Here is a 25,071-nt window from a genome sequence, read left to right as displayed (position 1 = left end):
TGAAAAATAATGGAAGCCTTAATTGTACAGTATACGTACTGGTGAAAGTTAAATACAGTTAAGCTGTAACTATCATATCTCAGAGTTTTCATTACAAGGTTACTAACCTGTTAAACAACTTGTTAGTGTGAAACCATGGTTAAGTACAAAATCAGGATAGTGTCTCTATAGCCCCCCTTTCTACCTGTTCTGGAATCTCTGTTTAATTATTTGTTTCCTCATTCCACAACTTGAACAATTCCCCACCAGTTTCATCATCAGATTTTGTAACCTTTTCTTTATATTTTTTTCAACCACTGAACACTTTCACATAAAAAACACAGGCAAAGCTTATCAATGAAATACATAGTTTAATTTCTTTGTAAATAACAGCACAGTACATTTCATGGTAAAAGACACCATTTGAAAATGTGTAACATCCATGTTTATTTAACATTTAGGGTGTTTAAAGACATGGTCAGCAATGAAACTTTACAAATGTCAGTGTACAAACTCTAAAAAGATGGGTCAAAAGTAAACTTGATGCAAGTTCAAGGTAATGAAAAATTTATATAGTACAATTATAACACAAATCATACTTTGGTTCAAAAACAGAAATATGTTTTTTTTTTCAGTGTAGTAATGGTGTGCAAAATGCATCCACAAAATAATTACATTACCAAATGGCAGCTTCACATATACAGTAATAAGCCAGTGAAATACTTCATAAAAGAAATGGAACTGCATCACTTTTAAAATAAAGTTTATACAGGAAGTGTCATAAAATAAATTTGTTCTATCATACGAAAGCCCTAAAAAATAATATGAAATTAGTATTTTGTGTGCAACATTGAACATAACTTGCTCAAAAATGTAATCAGTATGTTAAGTATTCAGCAGTGATAATATGTTCAAGACAATTTTATTGTTCAGATTATACACTGAATTAAAAAGACATTATCATTTTCAAGCCACATCATGCACAGAATGTCACAAAGGGAATACATTAATGTTCAGTCTCAATTATGAGCATTATGAGACTTATTTCTTTTGAAATCTCAAAGTCCAATACATTTATATTTCTGCTGTAGCAAATATAATTTGAAAAACTCCCGCTTTAAATTAGCATCTTGTTCTACGTAAGTCCATTAGGAAAACGGTCTTTTAAATTAAAACCAACAAAGATTAATTTATTTTGTAAATAAATAAGGCATGGATGGATCTTGAGAAATGTAAACCAAACAGATTATTGACTTCCAGTCCCTGTATACTGAAGAGTACCTAGTAATATTTGTCTTTGGGATGTCCCAAATTGAAAATCTGAGTATGCACACAACATTTAGAATTTTGTGTGCATACTCAGATTTTAACATCATTGCTTGAACAAGAGCAACATACTTCAGTGTGGAGTCCTAGAAATGTTTGAAAAGAGGATACCCATTCAGGGCCATCCTCTAGCAAAGAAGTGTGCATTTAACTCTCAAACTTTAATGCGTGAAACAACCTCTAACTGGCAAGATCTTGTGATTTATGCCTTGGGGTAACTCATTTTTCTTCTAAGGTTAAAGCAGCTATTCATTTCAATCCTATACTATGCAAGGCTTCATCAGGCCTTTTAGTCAAATGCCTGCTTTGACCTGAGTTTTACATTATTTATAACAGTTTATGAGATTTAGATGAAATAGTGTAGAAGTGCTTTGTCTCCAAATGTTCCTGCACATCTCAATGTAGATGGTTCTGAGTGAAATTCACCTTGAGTTTCAGCTGCTGTGACCTTTTTCTCTCAGCTCTTTTTTGCTCTCCAACATGAGCTATGGTACACAGGCTAGATCTAATTCATGAAGACATATATTTGTCCAAGTAAATTACACTAAGACAAAGTAACAAGCAAATATAGAAAAAGTGCTACATTTTTTTCCTTCTGTGTAAATACTGTTCCAAAAATGTAAAATTTACCCATGTATTAAAAATCCCTAAGCTTTTTTTTTTCTAACTCAGTAGTGTTGTTTCCACGTTAGTCATTGTCAGTTCTCACAATTTTGGTTTACTAACTGCAGTGAAAGCCTTAAAACAAAGCTGAAAATAAATAATACAAACAATATAAACAAATATTATTGTATTATTGAATTCAGCATCAGGATTTTATTCAACTCTATGAAAAAACACATGAAAGATCACAATGTCTTCAAGTGGGTGCACAGACCTGAACTTTTACAATGCTGTTATCTGCTATTCTGTTGATGCTAGTATGGGCTTAAAAAAGTATGCTGAATTCATATGCATGAATCTAAAGAGCTTCCTTGATACAGTTTCCATTTTTTATTCAAAATTATTTTATTTAGTGCAACCTTTGTCAACCCTTATGAAAACAAGCTTTCTCTGTATTGGATCCAAGATTTCTGCACACCAGTACTACAGAGAATTAACATAAAAAACATACGAAAACCAACAGAAAGACCACTGCATACTATTAGCATACTTCAGATTTTCTTATTTATGAAGTGCAAGTGTCATTCCCCAACATAAATTCTTAATATTTATGCCAGCTGTAGTTTGTTAGTGACATTTGGAAATACCATGTCTGTTTGCCTGAATAAATTGATTTAGTAAAAGTTGTAAATGATAAAAATTAAGGTTTGTATTTTAAAGCAAAACACACCTGACCAACACTTTGTCATGCGTCTAGAAGAAAGGGTACATACTGTATACAAACTTTTCTTAAACACACAGGAAACAAATGAGCAGGAAATGTCATGTCAAATCGTTGTGGAATTCTTCTGTTCTTGATGAACACAACTTTTTACATTACCTGAGGTCTCAATTTAGGAATACAATATTTTCTATGAAAAGCCACTGAAGACAGGAAGCTTTCCTGTGATTTGTATTTGTTTTCTAATTTTCTAAATGTGTACTATAGCTAATTATATTTTTTGTAAAATGTAAAATTGCTATTAAAAAAGAACAAGAGACACAAATTAAAAGAAAAATTAACAGTGGTTCAGATAAATATTATCTGGTCTTTTACACTAGGCATGCATTGCTTTCTCTAAAGTAGATTATATTTACCTCAAATTGGCTAAAACAAAATAAAATCTGAAGCAAGATTTTCAAGCAATTTTAAGGTACTGTACAATTCACCTCGGGCTAATGCAATATTCAAACGTAAAAGGAAAATCTTTCAAGAGTATTTTTTTATCTGTGTATTTATTATACTGTCTTTATTACCCTTCGTTCTAACAGTGTCTCATTCCATGTTGTACTATACTGTGAGAGATCAATACTGTCATCATATCTGTACACACACAAACATGCCATGAGTTGGAAATAAGATATCTGAAGCTGAAATAATGCCTGTTTTTGAGATACAAATTCTTGACATGATAAGATTACACGTTTTTTTCTTGTACATATAGGTATATCAATGGGAGCTAATGATCTTTTTTTGTAAAATGGAATAGAATAGAAACAGGTGCTGCATATTCAGAAATGGCAGAAGCCACTACCAAGTACCTTAAATTTACCAAAAATATAGAAAACCAACCACAAATGTAAAAATTGGAAAACAATCACTATCCCATTACAGTATGCAGGCACTTTGCCATACAGCAATGTTAAGGTGGCAGTGTGACTGATAATTCTACACCACTTTTCATTCAAATAAAGTTGTGCTTTACATACAGGTAAGCCATTTTTCCCTTCAGTTCATTGCATTACAGTGCTGTCCTTTTTCTATACGCTTAATTGTAAATTTCTCCCTTTCGCTTATGCTTGAATTTGATTAGTTCCTTTTACTTCCATTGATCCCCTGTCTTTGCGCCCAGCATATTCACCAATAAAAGACCCATCTTCATTGAACTGGCCAGGCTCATCTTCTCCGTAGTCAACCAGGCTGTCTCCACTGTCAGCAGCTTTAATGTTCCCATTGAGTGACTGAAGGCTTCCCTTCAGTGGTTTTTCATCATTGTCACTTCAAACGAAAAAGGAGAAAATAGTTTAACTACTTTACTGGATTATTATATTTAATTAGTAAGCATATCATATACCGTGATTTTTTTGTCTATATAATACTATATATAGGTTAAGTATATGAATATATTTTGAATATTTCTGTCACACTGCTCCTCAAAATGAGCCAGGAGTCAATAATAATGGAGTGGCTAGGCCCCAACAAACTGAGAGGGAAAGCTATAAGAGTATAATAATTGAAAAGAATAAAGGTAGTTCTTGGCAGCACTTCTCTTAGCACAGATGTTACACATTATGTGTACCTAGTTGATTGCCAGGATGAATAGAGTTACTTGGTTGACACACAGACAGCTGCACAGTTTGTCTCAGTGTTCTTCCAGCAGCAGTTCATCACCTATTGTCTCACATTGTACATTATATTATGTATTTATAGTTTATCTATAAAAAAGCTTTTATTGTCTTAGTCTGTATGTTCTGTTTATATTGTATAAAACAAAAGTAAAATTAATAACCCTAAAACAAAGTATGGGAGTACAGTATTTATACTTAGCAAGTGGAAGTGCAACATTAGAATTTGACCTACTACTAAACTTAAACACCATTGCAGAAGATTTGTTATATTCTAATAACAAATAAACGAGACAACAAATACACTTCAAACTTTGGTGTTAACTTGCCTGGCTAAGAAAATGACAGCTTTTCAAAAAGGATCCCCAAAACAGGATGAAGATTTTGAACATTAAGCAAGTCGGTTCAGCCTCTAAGCTTCATAGGAACTAAGCAGAACACGAGTGCAGCATGGAATGAATGAAAAGCTCATATGATGTAGGCTTGAACTTGTTTGATTCAGTAGATTTGGATATGCAGTGTTTTGGAGGAACGTATGAGGCAGGAGATGGAACACAAGTCAGTGAAAGGTGGCAGCACCAGCCTCAGCAGTGACTAGTTTGAGACTGGAGCTCTGTGGTGGCCAGTGGAAGACATTGTGGTGATCTGGAAAAGGAGCCTGAAGAGGAATGGGAAGAGACCTACTGCTTGCTGAATGCTGCTAGAATGGAATGGATGAGGCACTCCACAAAGGTGGAAGGGGTGTCTTTTAGGAATTAGTAGTGAGGACCCTATGCAGAAAACCAGGGCAAACTCCAAAACGCGTAGTTGAAAGAACAATCCGAGCTCAGAAAGCCATACAGATGCAGCCATTCAAAATGCGCGGGCGATACCGCATTATTTTCCGGTGCGCTGTACGCAGTCTACCGCGAGTTACCGGTAAATACCGCTAGTTACCGTAAGCAAAATAATAGTATCCGGAATTTCCGCAAGGTGGTGCTAATAAAGCTCAACCTCTCATGTTTGAGCTGTCGCCATCAAAGTCTTTAACGAAGATATTACTAAAAGTATTAATAATGAATGACCTTGGACAAGCTGTAAGTGTAAACTCAAAGTATTGCCCTGGTCCACATTCTTTTTTTCATTGACCGTCTTTGTAAAAGTAACACCACAGCATTTCGCAATCACGCATTTGTTTCCAATCATGCAAAGTACAGTAATTTTTGAGAATCGATTCACCATGCCTTTCACATGCTCATAAAAGAGATTGATTTAGGAACATAAACATATTACCGTATGCAAACTGTACTGTATACAGTATGTATATGTATATTTAATGTCTTAACTGTGCCCGTTTAAGTATTGAATATTTATATGGAATTTTACCATTGAAGGGAAATCTTAGTGCCTGAGCATAAAAAGAATAGGAGCATACTGCAACGCGTGTGAAGGCCATAAACGATATTAATTTTGGAACTTAAACATACAGTATATGGCTGGTCTCGGTACTTTAAAGAAAACATACACAACAGTATTCCATTTCTCCCTAAACATTTTAAGCATCGAAGTCTTTAACTAACGTGATACCGGAGTCAACAAGCATACTTTTAGAATTTGATTAAAAGGGAATATAATATGGAATCGCGTATCTAAAGAAATTAATAACGATATAATTATATTAATGTGCCACAACACAAGAATAGTACACGCTGTACATTGTCTGTTGATAATGTTTCTGTAGTGCTTTTTCAGCACTCTGCATGTGACCTTGCTGGTGGTGCTGTGGGTTAGGTTCCTGACTCCCACCTCACATGGTCTGTGATCGAATCCCACTGGAGCAATGAATTTTTTTTAACAAACATTTCTTTGAAAAAATGAAACGTTTCCTGAGTCAGAGATTAATTAAAACCTCACTCGCACCAAACAAATTTATATATCACAACATGATCGAATTTAAGTCATTTTAATAACAATGAATAGTCACCTAGGCGTTACAATATAAACATTTATATTGATTTAAATCGCGTTTAAATCGCCTTTATTTAAAACCCATAAATAAAGCTGATACTGTTTAGACTTTTAATTATTTAAAACTGTATTACAGCAGCACAATGGACAATGCAACGTAAATCGCTATCTTTGTCTTCTGTGTAATAATGTTCACCTCTCTGTCCAGCAAATTAACAATAGTAATAATAATGAACTTTACTGTATATGGCGCCTTTAAAGGTGGCTCCTCAAAGCGCTTTACGCAATAACAACAATACAGTTAGGCTGGGCAAACAATTTTTTTTTTAAGAAATACAAAATGAGATATAATGATGTGTTCCGGCTTAGACATTAACGAAGAGCATAACACGTGGGTGGCGTAGAGGTCGGCTCTGGCTTTCCCATCTACTGTATACACTGCAAGTACAACCCCCCTCTCTGCGGGAGTGCTGGCTGTGACGAATTAAACCGGTTTCACAGGTATTTTCAAAGTAGTAAGTACAATACTTACTAGTTAAGAAAGCTACTGTAGGCTCCTCAATGAAATCGCTTTAACATGCTAATGCGTTGGTGTAACAGTCCGGGCGTGGCAAGCTTCTAATGTCAACCCGACTACGGCGAAAGAACCCTTCTTTCATTGGAAGACAATGAACATATTTTAGCCCTGAATGAATTAATAGCAAACATGGTTTACATAAAAGACATTTTTCCAAGAAAGTTAAGCCTTTGTCACTAATGAAACCACTAAATAAAGACATAAATATAGAAATCTTAAGATTTTTAAAATACATGACTTTGCTAAAATTTATTTGAAAATAAAAATGATTACAAACACCAGGGGAGAGAGAGAACAGGGGAGGGATGTTGGTTTTGCATAAGGGGCGGGGCTATGGAAATGTTTGGGAATGTGGAGTTACATGTTCTGGCTGTTTGTGAATTATCGTTGTTGAGTATGGAGTGTTGAGGTATTGATTTTGTGTAATGCTTTATGTTGAAAATTGAGGTGGATTTTGTTTATGATAAAGAGGATAAACTGGAATGGGAGGAGGGTTTGGTTTTGCATAAGGGGCGGGATTATGATAATTGGAGGAATTTGCGAGAGTATAATGGTTTGATATATTTGATTTTGTATTGTGGTTGTTATCTATGTTTTTGGTTGGTATTATCTTTATATGGTTGTTTTTGTTGGTTGGTTGTTATTATGGTTATTAATAATACGATCTATAGTTGAAATCTGAGCCTAAATAAAAAGAAAAAGCATTTTCAGAGAGCAATTACACTGTGTTTATGTAGAATAAGTGATTAGGTTTATGAGCAATCTAATTACTTATTCGTTTAAAACGCTATATAAAATAAAGTTTATTTTTAATTTGCTGGACATTGTGGTGAACATTATTATGCATAAGACAAAGATAACGATCCTGATCAGTTTAGAAATCTGTGTACGCTGTAAGGTTTTTACTTCTTAAACTTTTAAAATACACGTTTCGAATAGAAAGAAATCCTCTTCCTGGTACAGTACTGTATGTATAGCAAACCAGCACGTCTTTTTTCTCCAATCAGAGGGGTGTCAGATGGTGTCAGCCAATCACCATTCTGAAGCCCTACCATAATCTCTGGTATGGGGAGACCCCAGAATTCTGTCCCATAGTTTAGACAGATGATAGATACTTTTATTGATCCCGTGAGGGAAATAAAGTAAATCATTTTCATTTTAGTAAATTATTAAACGCTCGGTTAAAAGCAAAGGAGATTGTCTGTTATAGTGGACATAAAAACTAGAGTTCTCTGGCAATATATCCTAGAAGACACAGACCGGCGCCAGACCGGGAGAATGCCTGCAGCGTAAAAGAAAATGCCTGATGAACTAGGGATTGGACAGTTTCCAAGTGCTTGTACAATCGATGGAAATGTTCAAATAAATGTGCAAAAGAAATAAACAAAATAATCATTTATTTCTTTATCATATTGGCTAGCTGATGTCCTCTCTTTGCTAGTTAGTGGCTGTGTTTCTGCGTTGGGTAGCAACGGGTGACTGTTCTCAGGCGGAAGATGTAAACAGCTTAATTTTCGTGTTAAATAATTTTTTAAAATTAAAATTCATTCTATACAGCAATCGCATATTTGGGTACCATTTCATAAAACTTTCATGCTTAAAATGTTTAGGGAGAAATGGAAGACTGGTGTGTATTTTTTCTTTAAACTATCAAGACCAGCCATAGACAGTACAGTTTATGTACATACAGTAATGTTTATTTTCCTAAATTAATATCGTTTATGACCTTCAGATGCGTTATGCTCCTCTTCTTTTTATGCTCAGCTACTAAAATGTCCCTTTAGTGGTAAAATTCCATATAAATATTCAAAACTAAGCGGATTAAAATGTGCACAGTAAAAACATTAAATGATTAAATCTTTTCACTACCAACCAATGCATCACGAGTGCCCCTGTCGGTCATTTTGGCCAGCCAATCACTTACCGCGGTGCCCTGCGGTGGCTTGTGGGTAGGTTACTGTACCGCGGGTTTTTACCGCGCATTTTGAATGGCTGCATCTGTAGGTAAACTAGCCGGTGCTAAAGTACAAATAACCAGAGGCGGAGCCATAATCCGTAAGGGAGCCGAGAGTCAAAACCAGAACGAGAGCAAAAGTACCAAAACCGAAACCAGGAGACGTAGACGGAGAACAAACCAGGGTCAGGAAACCAAAAACCAAGTAAGGAATAACAGTAAGACTGGGAGTAGCTCTAGCCAGGAAAACCCTAATACTGAGCACCGGGAAGAGTGTGAGGCAGCATTAAATAGGCTGGGGAAAAGGGCTAATTGGGAACTGTGCTGGAATGTGAGGTGGAATGCCGATTCCTCTGGGGACGTGGCATAACAGTTTCAGCTACATACTGTAACAGTGTCAGCATACTTCCAGTATGTGATCTCCTATCACAGCCTGAGGAACAGTGAGCCTGTCTCCCAATAATGCTCCTTCTGTCTACATTATATGTAAATATTTTATAATATGTCCTTGTTGTAAATGTCTGTAATATGTCTGTAGATTTTATATTTCTTTTATTTTTTGTTTTGTTTCATGTGAATTTCATTATTTTATTTGCTTTGGCAACACTGATTGTTCCCATTGGTCATGCTAATAAAGCACCTTGAATTGAAAAAAAAATTGAATACTGGAGGTACTCCTGGAAGGTCAATGGAAAGAAGGACTGGGAAAAAGGGGAAAGACAAAACAACAAATGTAGGCTGAAGCCAAAGGGACATTGGGCTGTATGACTGACCAGAAATGGAGCAAAAAATAGGAAGGAAAAAGCAGAGTGATCAGGATTAGGAGAAGAGAGAAGGAAGGAAATGTGGGATGAAGCTACAATGGTTCTGCTTTTAGGAAGTAAACAAGATAAAGGTAAGGTCTCAGTAATGCTGAGTGTGAAACATGTATGTCTCTGATGAGACTGCAATGATGAGTGCAAGAAAACATGCATGCAGAGTTGTGGAGTATTTATGTATAGGCGAGTGAAAGTGTGATGTTAGAAACTGTCATCCCCCTAAATATCTGTTAAACACCAAAATAAGCAAAATAATCTTAATTTATTGAATAAAACAACAATTTGACAGATTTCTCATGTAGCGGAAAGGTTTCAAAACATGTACACCTTGTCATCATCAAGTTTCTAGTAAAATGTGTCTAAGGACAAGTGTTTCATTTGTGTGTAATGCTAACTTTTGCTAAGAAAAACTAAATTCATTTTGATAACCCTTTTTCACAGAGATTCTGTTTCACTGAACACTGCACAGTTATTTAGCAGGAGCACAACGTGAAGGAACACATTTTCCTCAACATGTTCTTACTGCTAATTAATCCTTCTTTAATAATAAAAACCAACACAAACATAATTTTCAAAAGCTGGAGCCTGTGCTTAACATTCAGTAAACAAAACAATTAAAAAATAATCATGTTACTAAACAACTAAAACCCTAAATAATGAAAAAATACATTACTTATGCGACTTTAAAATAAATGTCATTTAAAAGTGCATACTGTAAGTACAGTCAAGATACCTCTTAAGACATGTAACGCATGGATTTTCCACACCATCCACCTTTCATTTAACTTTAATACTTCAACTTCCTTTTATGTTTCACATGAAACTGATAAACATTAACATTTAGTTTAAAATTATTTTTTTATTATAACTCCATAAAAATCTTACATCAATTAATGTAATTATTTTCATATGGGAGTTTAATATCTGGTTGGGATTGGGTCCTGGATAGGGGTCCAGCATTTACTGTATAGGAATTATTTGAGGGAACTAGGTTTTATGCATAATAATAATTTGGGCGGAGGTCAAATTCAAAGTTGCACTTCCACTTCAAAACGTCAAAAGCTCACTAGCTGAACACCACATGCCCTCTCCAGAGCTCTGCATACCGCTTTGCAGCAGATGGATGCATCTCACATTTGGCATTGCTGGAACACTTTACTTCATTGCATTCATGCTGGACTGGAGGCACACTGCATTCAACCCACCACCAGGCTTCCTCATTCACGCCCTCAATGTCTCTAGTCAGGCCTAGGCAGCTACCGTTATGGGTTCCTGTCTCCATTTGTCCTTTCTTTCAGCTGGGGTCCAAAATATGCTCAAAATATGTTCTTATCATCTAGCTAAATTCAGCAAGCATCAACTCTCATCCACTTTACATGTCCACTCTTCAAGTCACCCTGTGTCTTCTCCTGCCCACCAATGAGTTCCAATCTCAAACTTGCTAGTACCTGCTAACTGGTAGCTCTCTTCCTGTTTCCACATTAAAATACTGTAGTCTTCCAGTTGATCAGCATCTTCAATGCTCCAATCCAATTCTACTAGGTTCATACCTTCTAACTTGGGGGAGTGTCTGATGTTTGCCCAGCGCTGACATATATAAATCTATATTATTAAGCATGTTTGTTTCATCATTATTAGAATTTGATTATTAGGATTTGACCAAATAACTGATTTGGGATTATGAAGCTAACTCTGTTTGTCACTTCAATAGCTGAGGCACTAAATAAGTGCTTTAACAGCAAATGTTTTGCTCCCATTGATTATGAGAAATCCAGACCCTAGAGATCGGACAAGCTTCAAGGTAGACCTCCCACTGAAGACCAAAATCTAAATGATATATTGGCCATACCCACTAATGAACCAAGTTTCTGGCTAGGAGAAGGAAACGTAAAAGTGGTGGACCTCAATAGGTACAAAGGAACAAGTAAAGGTTTATTCCAAGCTGAAAAGAGAAGAAAGGAAACACAACGTTTTGGCTGTGGTTTGGTGTCGAAACGTTGTGTTTCCTTTCTTTCTTTTCAGCATGGAATAAACCTTATTTGTTCCTCCACATACACACTAATGTTGCCAGATTCATTTTTTCACTTTTTGTTGAAACCCCAAAGAACACCAATGCATATTTCTTCTAACAGAGCTACGGATGAGCTGGTTCAGCTGCAAAGTTTCTCAGGACCAAGGAAAATACACACATAGCATGGAATAAAGCACAGTGGGTACACTGTTACTGCTTGCTGAAGTTTGCTAGGACTGAATGTACTGTATGAGGATGTGTTCGAAGTTGAACGTCCAAAAGAAGAACAGATATCAGCTATATTTGTGGATGGAAGCTTTGGGAAGGGAGAAAATTGAGGGTTGACACCACAACAGTTGGGAACCAAGGGAGGGGAGGACCAATTCCTGTAGCAGCCAAGGACAGTGAAGGCTATGAACAAGGAGACCCAAACCCTGTGCAAATTGACACCCATAGGGCAAAGTAAGAGTTAGAGACTGGGGAGGCTCCTACAGGGACAGCAAAAAGAAGAATTGGAGAAAGGGAAAAGATTAAATGATTAATAGAAGCCAGGACCATAAAGGGGGAGAGGGCCAGCAGATCGAGCAGAAATAAGAGAAGAGAGAAGGGTAAAGTGTGACAAAGCTGCAATGGATGTTTAGAGTTCCAGGGAGGGCTGATGACATTAATGGAACTGAAAGAAAAGAAAATAGCAGATAGCATGGCAGGAGCACAGCCGGTTGGGTTGTTGTCCACGGAGAATTTGAGACTAAACAGCTGTTTATTCAAGAAAGTGACTCTAGTCCTGGCTTGGAAGAGGAGATCACAATTATGTTAAGTTCTTAGCAATGCAGAGTGTGAGAGATGTCACTATAAGACCAAAATGTCCAGTGCTAGAAAAGATCGGTGCAGAGCTGTACAGTATGTAGGGCGGTGGTGGTGTGGTGGAGAGCGGTGGTGTGAAATTAGAAAACCTCCTCCTGAACCTCTGCTAAATAACACCATTAGCTGCAAATCTTCTGTCCTGTACAGTAGTTACTTGTTTGCCTTTTATTTTGCATAGTTACAAAGCTGGGGAAAACCAAAGGATAATAACGGAAATGTTGTTACTATTTTGCCTTCCAAAGAAAATCGTGTTGAGTTTAGTTGTGTTTTGTAGTTTAGTTAAGACAAATAGAAAGCCTGCTCACATTCCTAAAAATCCATGTGAGGAAATTATTCAGGAGAACCTTTCAGAGGCTATCTGGAATCCATATTCCAAACTTGGTTGTCAATTCTATTTGTTACCAAAACACTTTCCAGCAAATGAGTAACACCTTTTGAGTCATGTAAGAATGTACTGAAATATTTGGAAGTGAGCTCAGAAAATGTGGTTTACCAGCTGTGATAAAACTGTAATGCTGTGCTTTGCATTCACAGCTGTGCTCTTTGTTCCATGTTGGTGTTGTAAATAGCTCACACAGTTAGATAAAAACAGATATTACTGCCCCAAAGGTTCACTGTTTACAATCGTACAGATGCCATATCTGCTGTGATTTAGGCAGCCATAATTTTGGAAATAATTTTAAAAATGTTTTTTTTAACTTGCATGTTTTTTTTTCCAATGACTTTAACTACCACTATCTACCGATTGCACAGCACAAAACAGACACATTCTAAAAACTGATATTTAAACAACAACTTTCTATACCTGGGTATCAGTTGTTGTTTACCACCTACATTCAGCAGCGCCTCAGCTGAAAATGTGTCTTGATCAATGATGCCTGTGAGGTTCCTTATAAAATTCATGCATATAAGGTTTGCTTTCAAAATAAAAGAAATAATAAAACAGTATTATACAAAGAAAATGAAACACTTGGCAAAGTCTAGGAAAAGGGCACATAAAAGGGTAAAATGTATGTAATTTTTACCTGTATTCACAGAAAGTATCATCATTCATAACCTGGGATTCAATGTCTGGATGCAAGTCTTCTTTTTCTTTGACTGTAAATTAAACACACATGCATGCATAATCCATACATAGAGTTGTGATAGATAAATGTATATAGCTTATTTTCCAAAAAATTGTATTACTAGAGAAAAATAATGACAAAATCAAGTGCACGAACATTAAACAGAAATGCAATGTGGTTCACAAAGTGCACAATAAAGCAAACCTGTTTTTTATACATTTTGCTCAAAAACAGGAATAATTTAAATAACTACTTTTTATTATTTGGTGAATTATCCACCTTACTTTGAAGAACATTTTCACAAGAAACCTAATCACACTGAGATGCAATTTTGTTTTTCAAAATTAACAATATAGCCACTAGAATGCTCACCAGAATTATTTTAATCTCTTTTTATCAGTTCTGACTTATTATATTACATGATTATACAGTACTTAAGACTTGAATGACATAATACCAGTGTCAACAAGACAAAAGAGTTAAGATAAGTTGATAATATTTTAAGATTACTTCAAGGTCATGCAAAAATAATGAAAGATCCAGCTGCATATTAAACACAAATATCTTGTTTTCACCTTACATTTTAATACCTTGTGAAGAATATGGCAGATATAACAACAAAGGCAGAGAATGTAGAAAATAACTCAATTTAATTTTCATGTTAAGTAATTATCAGCCAAAAAAATAGTGTTGAAACCATTTCTCCCAAGAGAACTCATGTGAAATGAACACTAGTTCCACTCTTCCGCTCATTTCAAAGTCATTGGCCACTATTTCTGATGTGCTACAATGACATAAGCTCAAAACTGTTAATAATGGTATCCTTCTTTTTGTAAAAGAAACCCTTCAAACTTACCTGAATATTTTCCTCCTTTATTTCTTTTCACAAAACATGCGATTAACATTATTAGAGTTAGAAGGGCTACCGCGCACATCAGCCCAATGAACCATCCTTGTGTAGAAATCCTTTCATAAATGCCTGCAAAACCTGTAGAATATAAAATTCTACAATTATTCCTCCAGCATTATTTTTAAGACACTTATTAAAGTGTGATCAAATATGCAAAATGATCAGATTCTGGTAACCATAACTTTTGTTGTGACATTTAAGAACTGATGTAAACTCATTAAAAAGCCTCCATAACATGAGGTAAAGCTTTTAAACCTACAGAGCATTAAACCAGCATTTAATAGCAAGTGGATACATTAAAATGGAGCTCCTTTTGCCTGTAAAAATTTATAGCTGACCATATTGTTATTGAGTTAAGTAAATCAAGAATTTTTCGAAGGTTACATAAAATATGTTTTTTGATGACATTGTTAGTTTTAATGTAAAGATTTCATGTTGCCTTTGAATTAGCTAGCATTGCAAAAAAAAAACTGCCTATTTTCTAATATTCAATCTGAGTCAAAATTCAAATATGCCAACATTTGTGATACAAAGATATAATATCATCAGTTTCAATAATTAACACAATAGGAATGCCATAGAAAAAGAAAAGGGAACTACTGTAAGGCAAGTAAAAGATATATAAAAAAAAGATATATAAAAAGTTACTTTATAAACAGTATAACAGCATTTTACATTATATTTTACATTTTACAACATAAGCACAACATTTAGCACAAGCATTATCTTAATGTTATATTGATTCTATTTATTTCTACACACATATTAACATGCATTGAATGAGCCATAAAAGTATGTACTGTATTGCTTTGCACTTAAGCATGAGATTTAAAAAATATATATTTTCTTTAGTTTGTATTCATTAGGAACCCAGGCATAATAAAAAACAAACAATGATAGTTCATTCATTTTCATAATGATATAATTAGTAACTGTTTTTTAATGAATCACATACAGTACTGTATATATGTACACTGTCTAAATATTCATGAAATCCAGTTGAAACTTTTCAGCAGCTTTACTTCTCACCTTTCCCTCTGGTCTCGATAACATCTTCAAAAATACTAGCATTATCAACCCAGTTCTTAGTCAAAAGGCGGACTGTGTATTCAGATCCAGGCTCAAGCCCCTCAATGATGTGGAAATTTTTTGAAGCATTAACTGCTTCTGAAATCTTCCAGTTACCTTTACCTATGAAAGGTGCATAATTCATTCAGTCATTATGCATAGATCACATTTCTGGGTCCCCCCACTAAAGAACAAAATGGACAAATGACACTTTGCTTTTTGAAACAACATCCTTGATGTATCAGTCAATCTATTTTAAAACAGAAGTGCCAGTAACCTGGTCTTTTAGGTGAAGATGTTTCTTAAATGTGTTTATTAAAACATCACCTGCTGAAGATATCAAGATTGGAATTTGGACATATTAAACTCAAATGCTTTTTTCATGTTTTATACGTGTTAAGAATTTTTCTCTTATTACCTAAACAGTTTTATTACCGACCTTTTATTACACAAACAGTGTCATGTAAAATGTTTATTGAAAATATTAATAATGCCTGATTTTAAGTTACATACTGTACTGTAGTACTGTTTTCAACGTGCTACATACTGTACTACAGTACATGATTGTTAGTGCCTGAGAGGCGATGCCATTCATTGGCTACCATAAAAGGCAAACCTTTAAAACTAAAACTGTCTCTGTACTGTACCTAACATTCTAAAATACTTTCCAGGTATGCACAGGTATTAACAGGTATGCACAGTCATTTTTCAGTGTAAAACAGCTATGAGCAATCATGTTACAGTTGTTTCAGGTTGTACAATTAATCTACTGTAGCGGCATAAAGGTGTTTCTTCCAAATGACTGATAAAGTAAAAAACAAGCACCAATATGTTTAAAATAACACACTGGGTAACATTTTAATGGCTATAGTTTCAAATCAGCAAAGTGCATTTTAAAAACCTAAACAAAATACGGTAAGTTTTTAAATTCATAAATACAAATTAAATATTTAAAGTGAAAAAAATATTAGAATATTAAATAGAAATCACTAAATACTGTATATATTTTATACATTTACTCCTACAGTATTGGGGACATGCCATGTTGTCCGTTTGCATATATTGTTTTCTCAGGTTAGTACAATTTGATATCTCTGCATCTGGATTTACAGCAACAGATTTGTGTTATTTTTTATGATTTTGACCTTTTGCTTATAAAATGTAAAGTTTTCTTTTTTACAGTTATTCAAAATTTAAATAAAAACTACAAAACATGGGAGTGTTGCTGCTTTACAAAGAAACATAAAATCCAATAATTTTCATTATTACCAAGAAGAATAGCTTACGATTATTAATATATGCAACATAAAACTCTGAGTCCTTCTGTTCGTTTCCAGAAATCCAGCTGATTTTGGCATAGGTATCATTAACGGAAGAGCTAATATTGAATAAGGCAGGCACTAATGAAGAGGCAAAGAAAGAAGAAGCAGAGAGTGTTAGTGCAGCATTATTAACAGTAAATAAACACTGTTAAATCCTAAAATATTAAAATAAGAAGAAATGCACAGCAGGAACCACAGTGACTAAGAATTCCATTACAGTGATTTGTTAGTTTTGCTCTGGCTAATATACATGTGAATTAGCTCCAGATTTCAACATTTTCTGAAACAATCGCATTAGTTTACGCTCAATGGGAGAACAAAAATCAATAGTGTGCCAACCTTTCATGTGTGTGCAATTGCATTCACTGTAGGTGACACTATCTTCACTTTAAAAATGATAAATCATGATAAAAACAGTGCAATCTCTATTTTATGTTTAAATGTGCTATCCCCAAAAATGTTTAGTCTATATTACCCCCAGTCTTAAAATTGTCTAATGTTCTTGGGTTGCATTTTACAAACAATAGAATTAAACAATGGATAGAGAACTGAAAACACTTTGAAGTCACATGCAACTGGCATGTCATGGGAGCCACTGTTGAGTGTCAAGGTGACAATAACCTTGCTGACTTAAATCAGTATGGTCCTGACACTTACTGTAGTTTTAAGAACAAAAGGAAGGTTACAAAGATGATGAAGGCATTTGGCCCATTTAGACTGTATGGTTGCTGTTTTCTAAGCGATGCAAGGATCTCACCCAGCCTTATTGAAAAAGGCTAGATTGTCAGCTTCAGCAACATGACTAGGTAGTTTGCTCCAGATTCCCACAACCCTTTTACAAAAAGGTGACTTCTATCCTCAGTTCTAATTTAATGTCCCTCTAGTTTATACAGTATGTGTATCCTCTGGTTCATTCAATTGTATACCACCCTTGAGACGTCCTGGTCATATTCAGCTATTGACACAGCACAAGTTCAAAATGGAGGTCACCAGACTGTAGGTTACAAATGAAAAGTTTATACTGTAGGTGTAGCCTACAGATCTCACATACATATGATACCACCTTGTGACTAATAAAGAAATTCGGTGATGAATGCACTACATTACAGCTCATTCATCATATCTCTTGGGTATACCATGCAACTGACAGCTCTCGCAAATACACAAGTTATTACATTAAGTACATTTAATTAACTAAACGTGTATAAGAAATTGCAGATTGCAAACATTTCAAATTAGCATCCAGAGGAATGTATTCGTACAGATTACCTTATTACAGAAACTAGTTTCTTGTGTCAGTTAAAAACAGCAATACTATCCTTTTGTGCTTTTCTTAGTTGTCTGGCTCCCTGAGGTAACAATGTCACATGCGGTACAGTGAGTGAAGTCTCACAGTCACAGCCTGTGCCCTGAGTGAGGTACAAGTAGTGAAATGCAGCCTGACCCTCTTGGCACAGCCTGCACTTGGAGTGAAGGACTTGACTGGATGAGTCAGAAAGCAGCACTATACCTTATTATATTTTCTTAAACTTTGCTCCCATATTGAACGCAGGCTTAAACGGTTGTTTCAGAATTCCTTCCCAAACACTGGCATGCAGTCTAATCAACCATTAAAAAACTTTAATAGTTCAATGCAGCTGACTTCTACTGCTTTCTTTTTTTTAGTTTATTTCACCACTGCCAAGTATATAAACATATAGTATATACATAATGACTGTATTTCTTATAGTTCTTGTACAATAAGACAAAGAACTTTATCATTTTCAAGAATACCCTTAATTTTAATTTATAAACATAAGTATTCATTCAGAACAACTATATGAAAAAAGTCTGCCAAGCCAAAAAGAATGCAAATATAATGCTTGAAACAGTGTTCAAAGGATTTTTAAAATGCCAAACATAATGGTTAAAATTGTGTATCAAATGGTGGTGAGCTGCAAGACATATTGAACTTCTTATTTAGCCAAATATAAATGTATGATTACTTTAATGTGGGAGCCTCAAAACATCAGCATCCATAGATGTCTAACATTTATGGATGTAAATCTTTTGAACATTAGCAATATAAATGTATACATCTAATGACCAATGCAGTATAAAACATAAAAGCATTTCTGTGTAACTGACACAAACACCCCTCTGTCAATACTACAACTACTGCAGAAACACAAAAGGAAGTACATCAGAATCAGAATCAGTTATTGCATGTATTTACAAATGACAAGCTTGTGGTGCTGTAACATTCATAATTAAACTCATCATAGGTTTCATATGGGAGTTAGAAAGTACACAAAACTATGATACAGGACCAAAACTAAAAATATCCATCACAGCAAGTGTTTATCATCTTCCAGCACTCACTGATATTAAATCCTGCTGAAAGCAGCTGCTGGCACAGCAGGTTGCACTATCAAGAAGCAACATCATGAAAGATGTTAGTGTCTAGTGTGAGAAATCTGACTAATAGGAGAATTGAAACTACTAAAATATTCCAATGTACAGCTTTCAGCAGCCCACATTTAAATGTAGTGTAGTCTGAACAGGATGGGATTTCCACAGAGCATGTTCTTCAATATCATTTTATACCACTTGAAAATATAATGTAGATTAAAAACCGGCCTTTTATCTAAATGGCAAATGGAGTCTTGGATTATTTCTTGGCTGGTATTTACTTTTTTGACACAACCTTGTTAGTTTGGATAAGTAAAATCTAACAACAGTGCAGTTCTTAACACAAACCACATTTATAGTATGTGGTAAAGAGATTCAACCCATCATAAAGATATTAAATGTACTGTATATTTGCTCAGTTCATTTCAGACATTTCAGATGCATGTGATCCATTATTTATAAAATAATACAGTTTAAAATTACTTAATAAACGTTCTTTTACATGTATTGACACTGGAATGTACTATTTACTATGCATAGAATCATGATAATTAGCTAAAAATCTGGGATCATACACACATTTACTGTATGTGTGTGCTCAATCATTTTAATAGTAGTTTGTTTCTGACAGAGAAACTGGTGGAAGTGCTGCATAACTGTAATAGGTAAGTAGAATTTTGGAATGTATTTTATACCTATGGAAGAAAGGGTGACATTGGCAACAGGGGAAAGAGCAGTGCTTGGACTAGAAAGAGTGGTGGGCTGCCCTGAAAAAAAGAAAGATATATGTTGAGCATCATACACAGATGAATGACTTGACAACAGAAATGGCGAAAAGTCAGAACCAATGGAAATCCATTCCTAATCCAATTGGTTAGTGTTACCGGCATCATTAACAACCACACAATGTATCTACAGTATCTTATCTAATAAGCATGGATAAACACACATCTTATTGTACTCTGGAAAAAATAATCAGCAAGGTATGTTCAATTTGAATACAAAATATCTAAGGTTAGGTACATAAATACAAGTTTTAGAAAGTTTCTTATTTGCACAGAAGACTTATACATAATACTGTATGTATTTCAAGAAAAGTTACAATACAGCACAGGGGAAAAATACAGGTACATTATACAATTTTTTATAGTTGTTTCAGTTTTTTTCTTTTCCCTACAAGAGTTAGAAACTTATCACTGGTGGTTTATATTCTATTATTTAGCTGTGTGTTATTACGTTAAAATTAATACCGGATTTGAAAAAAAAGGAAATGTGTTCTAGCCAAGCATAAACAATGTCAAAGAACTTAATTTCCTCTATGGGCATTTGGCACAATTACATTTGAGCAATTATGAGACTAAAGCAAAGTCAGTAAGTATTTTTGAATATTTTAACTTTTTCAAATGCACAGTATGTTCAAGGGCAGTCCTCGTTGAAAATGAATCTACAGGGTGAACATCGAGGTTTGTTGTGAGATTAAAAGTAAATTAGATGTATGACCATGCATTTCAATATACTGAATAAAATATCTTGAGCTCTTACTGTACTGTATGTAACATGTAGCAAATTACTTATATAATTATTACAATTAATGTCTCTAATATGTGAAAACTTATAGTAGCTTAGTCACACAGGACACATTTTACTTTTCTGAGATGTAACCTCACTTTTCTTACATGTAACCTAACTCAGAAACACAACTTCCAATGACAAAGCATAATTTAAATAGTGTCTCAGACCTTTTAAAATCACCATGGTTTAAGTGGAGATTAAATAAGAGTACCTGTTTCCTGCATACAGGCAGTACAGAAGGTCTAGACTGCTGTGTTCTGGAAGAAAGCTCATAATTGTATTCTCGATTTAAAATAAAAACACATATATATGTGTTAAAAGGTGAAACTGTGTAGCTGCTATTTTAATTTTCCCACATAGAAAAGCAAGCATAGCCAGCAAGCTCCCATACTTCATGTGTTATTTTGTGTTGTACTATATTTTAGAAAACGAAAATATACAGTATAACCACAAATGTTTAAGGCAGAAATATTGACTATTAATATTTATTATCAAATATGTTTAACAGAAACAACAGACACTGTCACTATATAATTCAAGGGCATTTATCAAATGCTATTGGGATTTTCTGCACAGTTCTGAAATAGAAAAAGTGTTTTGTTTTGCAGGCAATATACTGTATGTTTGTATTAAAATATATTCTCTTGCAGAATACATAAAAAATAAATAGCTTTATAATGTAAGAAGCAAAAAAAAAACAATGTAAATAAATGAAAAGGCAAAATTCTCAAAACATTTAAAATTTCATTAAATATGGGTTGGATCTCAAAAATTAAAATGGTAACAGTCCTAAGTGAGATACAGTATGCTTTCTTTTGAAGAAAATGTACATGCATTTTTCCCTGCAGTTCCGTCCAGTTTTCTAGTGATTTCTGCTGTCAAAGCAGAACACATCAGAGCATTTGCTAATCATCCCAGTGGAATATGACAGTCCACTCATCAGAGATGCACTTAAAAGTCAGCAGTTTTTTTTTTTAATTTGGGGCAACCACTTGAATAAGGATTTCTTGATATTCCTTTAAATCATATAATCCAATGAAAGCATGGTCAATCTGGAACAACTATTAACAGCGATATACAGTACCAAGTTGAACACACATGTGAATACATGATCAAAAACTAGTGCTTATATACTATACTGCACTACCTATCATTTGTAAAATTAATTCACAATGAAGATTCTCAATAATTGATTGTCTTAACGTGTAAGAAAGCAGTTATTACTGTTTTACTGATATTATTAATAAGTAGACCTGGATTAGTGTTAATTACGATCTGTAAAGCCAGTATCCTTTTTTATTTGATAAGACATCTCTGACGAAAGCAGAACTGTACCAGGGGCCTGTATTCCAGAAAAACAAAAAAGTTGCTTAGGAATCTGGGATGTTATCTACTGTTATGTTATTCCTAGACTACATTTAATGGATATATTCTATTTTAATTATACCACCAGGCATATTTCATAACTCAAACATTAATAATTTAGAGATCCAATTTAATAGTCCCATTTCTGTTTCTGAATGAATAGTAGTATTCCTTCAAATTTAGGACACACTTTTTCATCATAAATTAAAGGTGCATCTTAAATTGGAGGACATCCTAAATTTGAGTGAATAAAGTATTTTTAATGGACTTTATGGTGCCAGTAGTAGGACTTTGAAATATATGCATATAAAAATATAATTGTACAACCACATCAGATTCGTTCTCATAACCTTTGGGGCTTAGATACATAGATAGTGTATTTGCTTTGTCTGATGCTCATGTACACAGTATATCTAACCCTGGATAATGTCTGTTGATATAATTAAAACAGAAAGTAAAAAAAAGGTTAAAAAGGTTGTAGCTGTTTTATACTTTAATCGTAAAGAATCTGAAAACTACATACTGAAGTTCACATCAGCTGCCACCTCCGTAGGTGAAGTAACATCTTTTGAAAGAAAAGAGTGAAGAATGATATACTGTATTCTCAAGCATATACTGTAGGCTAATAGCATGCGATGATTTTCACAAGAAAGAATAACAGTCATTTTTAATGCATTGCACTGATTTTTGAATTAAAGTAAAGAAATACTAGACAGTATGCTTGAATACATGGAAGATGTAAAAACCTAAACAGAATTCCACATAAATGCCATATTTTATTTATTTTTCCTTGTGCAAAGCATTGTATTACTGGGCAGGTTTTCACTTCTATCACAACCTGCTTGCTGGCAGATCAACAATATTACAGTACTGCACAACACTACGCAACATCCCTTGAGATCTTTTACAAATATGAATTCTTTATAAAAAAATGACTTCATTTTTATCTGCCTTTAAAAAAAAGACTGCATTCAGTCAAGATGCTAAGATATTGCCATTATTGTATTTTAAGGAAGAGAAACCGTATTTAAAGTTGTGTCATCTATAACAAAAAATGACATCTCCTACTTGAAAAAAAAAAGACCAAAATAAGGATGAACAAAAGAAAAATAACAGGGTGTTGTAGAGGGAGAGAGCCTGTATACGTTATGGCACAGAATTACAAGTATTTTTAAATAACACTGTATTGTGTTTTACATTCCAAGTACTTTGGAATTTTGTTTTTGCTTTCAAATCCATGAATGTGTACTTTCATTAAAAGATAAAGGAACCACAAACACACTCCCTTTATGAGATGTCTATGAATAAAGAGGTACAGTGATGATAATCTGAACAGCTTGGCAGAGTTTAAATCCCTGACCCAGTACACATGCACACACCACTGATCTTACTCTCTCCCCCTCTCTTCCACATTCACTCATCACTTACGTGTTTCCATGAAGGTTACGGTTTCCTCAGTGACTGTTTTGCCACACCCCGCTCTGGTACAGGCACTCAGGTAGAACTTGTACTTGCTGTGGGTCTGCAGGTCCTGGACCACCCACTTTGATGTGGTCGGACTGGTGATGTTGACTATGTACAGGTTGCCAAGATCATCTGTGTCATTGACTGAAGCCCAAAACAAGAATAAAAAAGTTTGATCTGGTTAGGCTTTCTTAACCCTTAATTTCTAAATTAATATTGCATTAATATATTAAAAAAACAATAGTAACATGAGATGGTAAAACCAAAGTGCTCCTTTATGCCTGAGGATCAAACGATTATGAGGTTAAACAATCGGTTTGCTTGAAGGCTGGTATTGTTCGTATTTAAGCTACAGTAGCTCCATTTTTCAGTATTTCTGGTTTGAATTACAGTGTATGTACATAAAGAAAATAATTTCTTTCAGTGAATAGTATTTTTATAGAAATTATAATCAAATTAAACACATTTCTAAAATGGTGATGTAGTTAAATGCATACCATTTTTGTTGCAAAGATACAAATGCACTGGAAAGCTTTAACATGCAACAAATGCAATTGATTCTAAATATATTTTTTTTTTATTTTTGAAGTCTCTCAGTATATCTATTATTCAATGTTAAAACTCAGAACTAAAACCAATTAAAATATTCAAATTAAATTCACTTTAACCTCAGAGTAAGCTTCATTCTATCATTTTACACCTTCTTACAGTGTCGTGACACTAACTCAATCAATCCGAAGAGCTGAAGCTCACGGTATATATTATGGTGCAGTGATATGAGATTTCACCTTCCATGTTCATCTAATGATATTTTCAGCTGTTCAATTTAGTCTTTTACCACCTGTGTGTCTGCATTACATTCCGTTGCCACTTAGGATACAATACAGACACGTGTACACATTTTACACAGGACTCCTTTTCATTAGTTCAAGCATCCATCCATCCATTTTCTAACCACTTTATCCAACCACAAGGGAGCCAAAGCCCATCCTGGCAAGCAGTGGGCAGGCGCAAAACAGGATTCTCCCAGGAAGTCCATTGGAAGGTACACAGACACAGACATGCACAAAATCACACCAAGGCCAATTTTTTTCGGAAGCCAATTAAGTGAGAAGAAATCAGAGGACCTGGAGGAAACCCATGCAGACACAGGGAGAACATACAAACTCCAGTCAGGGGCCCAGAGCTGTGAGGCAGCAATGATACTATGCTATCATGCCGTCACTAGTTCAAATACGTCTTTAGAAAGTACATGGTGCTGTGATGCACAATATCTAATTTAATTAAAAAGAGTCTGGTAATGTAAAAAATATGAAACAAATATTTTTTTTGGAGTTCTTTGTTATGTTTTGGGAATTTTCTATCATGTTGTATGTTTTATAATATACTGTACTGTATACTGTTGTTCTTTTTTACATGAAACCAAAACATAAAAAGCAAACTCTATG

General features: G+C 34.5%; 1 protein-coding gene across 1 annotated transcript in view; it reads right to left on the bottom strand.

The window, feature by feature from the left end:
• Window positions 1-336: 336 nt before the first annotated feature.
• Window positions 337-25,071, bottom strand: part of chl1b (cell adhesion molecule L1 like b) — a 71,576-nt gene continuing 46,841 nt past the window's right edge. The window contains exons 23-30 of the mRNA XM_088915691.1: window positions 23,588-23,767; window positions 22,683-22,724; window positions 19,918-19,989; window positions 16,796-16,909; window positions 15,471-15,632; window positions 14,388-14,519; window positions 13,490-13,562; window positions 337-3,946 (exon numbers count right to left, since the gene is read on the bottom strand). Of these exons, the coding sequence (XP_088771817.1) occupies window positions 3,742-3,946; window positions 13,490-13,562; window positions 14,388-14,519; window positions 15,471-15,632; window positions 16,796-16,909; window positions 19,918-19,989; window positions 22,683-22,724; window positions 23,588-23,767 (980 nt within the window). The 3' untranslated portion in view covers window positions 337-3,741. The remainder of the gene's footprint in view (window positions 3,947-13,489; window positions 13,563-14,387; window positions 14,520-15,470; window positions 15,633-16,795; window positions 16,910-19,917; window positions 19,990-22,682; window positions 22,725-23,587; window positions 23,768-25,071) is intronic.

Source organism: Atractosteus spatula, chromosome 5 (assembly GCF_055471065.1).
Source record: "Atractosteus spatula isolate fAtrSpa1 chromosome 5, fAtrSpa1.hap1, whole genome shotgun sequence".
Lineage (NCBI taxonomy): Eukaryota > Metazoa > Chordata > Actinopteri > Semionotiformes > Lepisosteidae > Atractosteus > Atractosteus spatula.
The sequence above is the reverse complement of the archived record's forward strand: the minus strand, read 5'-3'. Positions and strand labels throughout refer to the sequence as shown.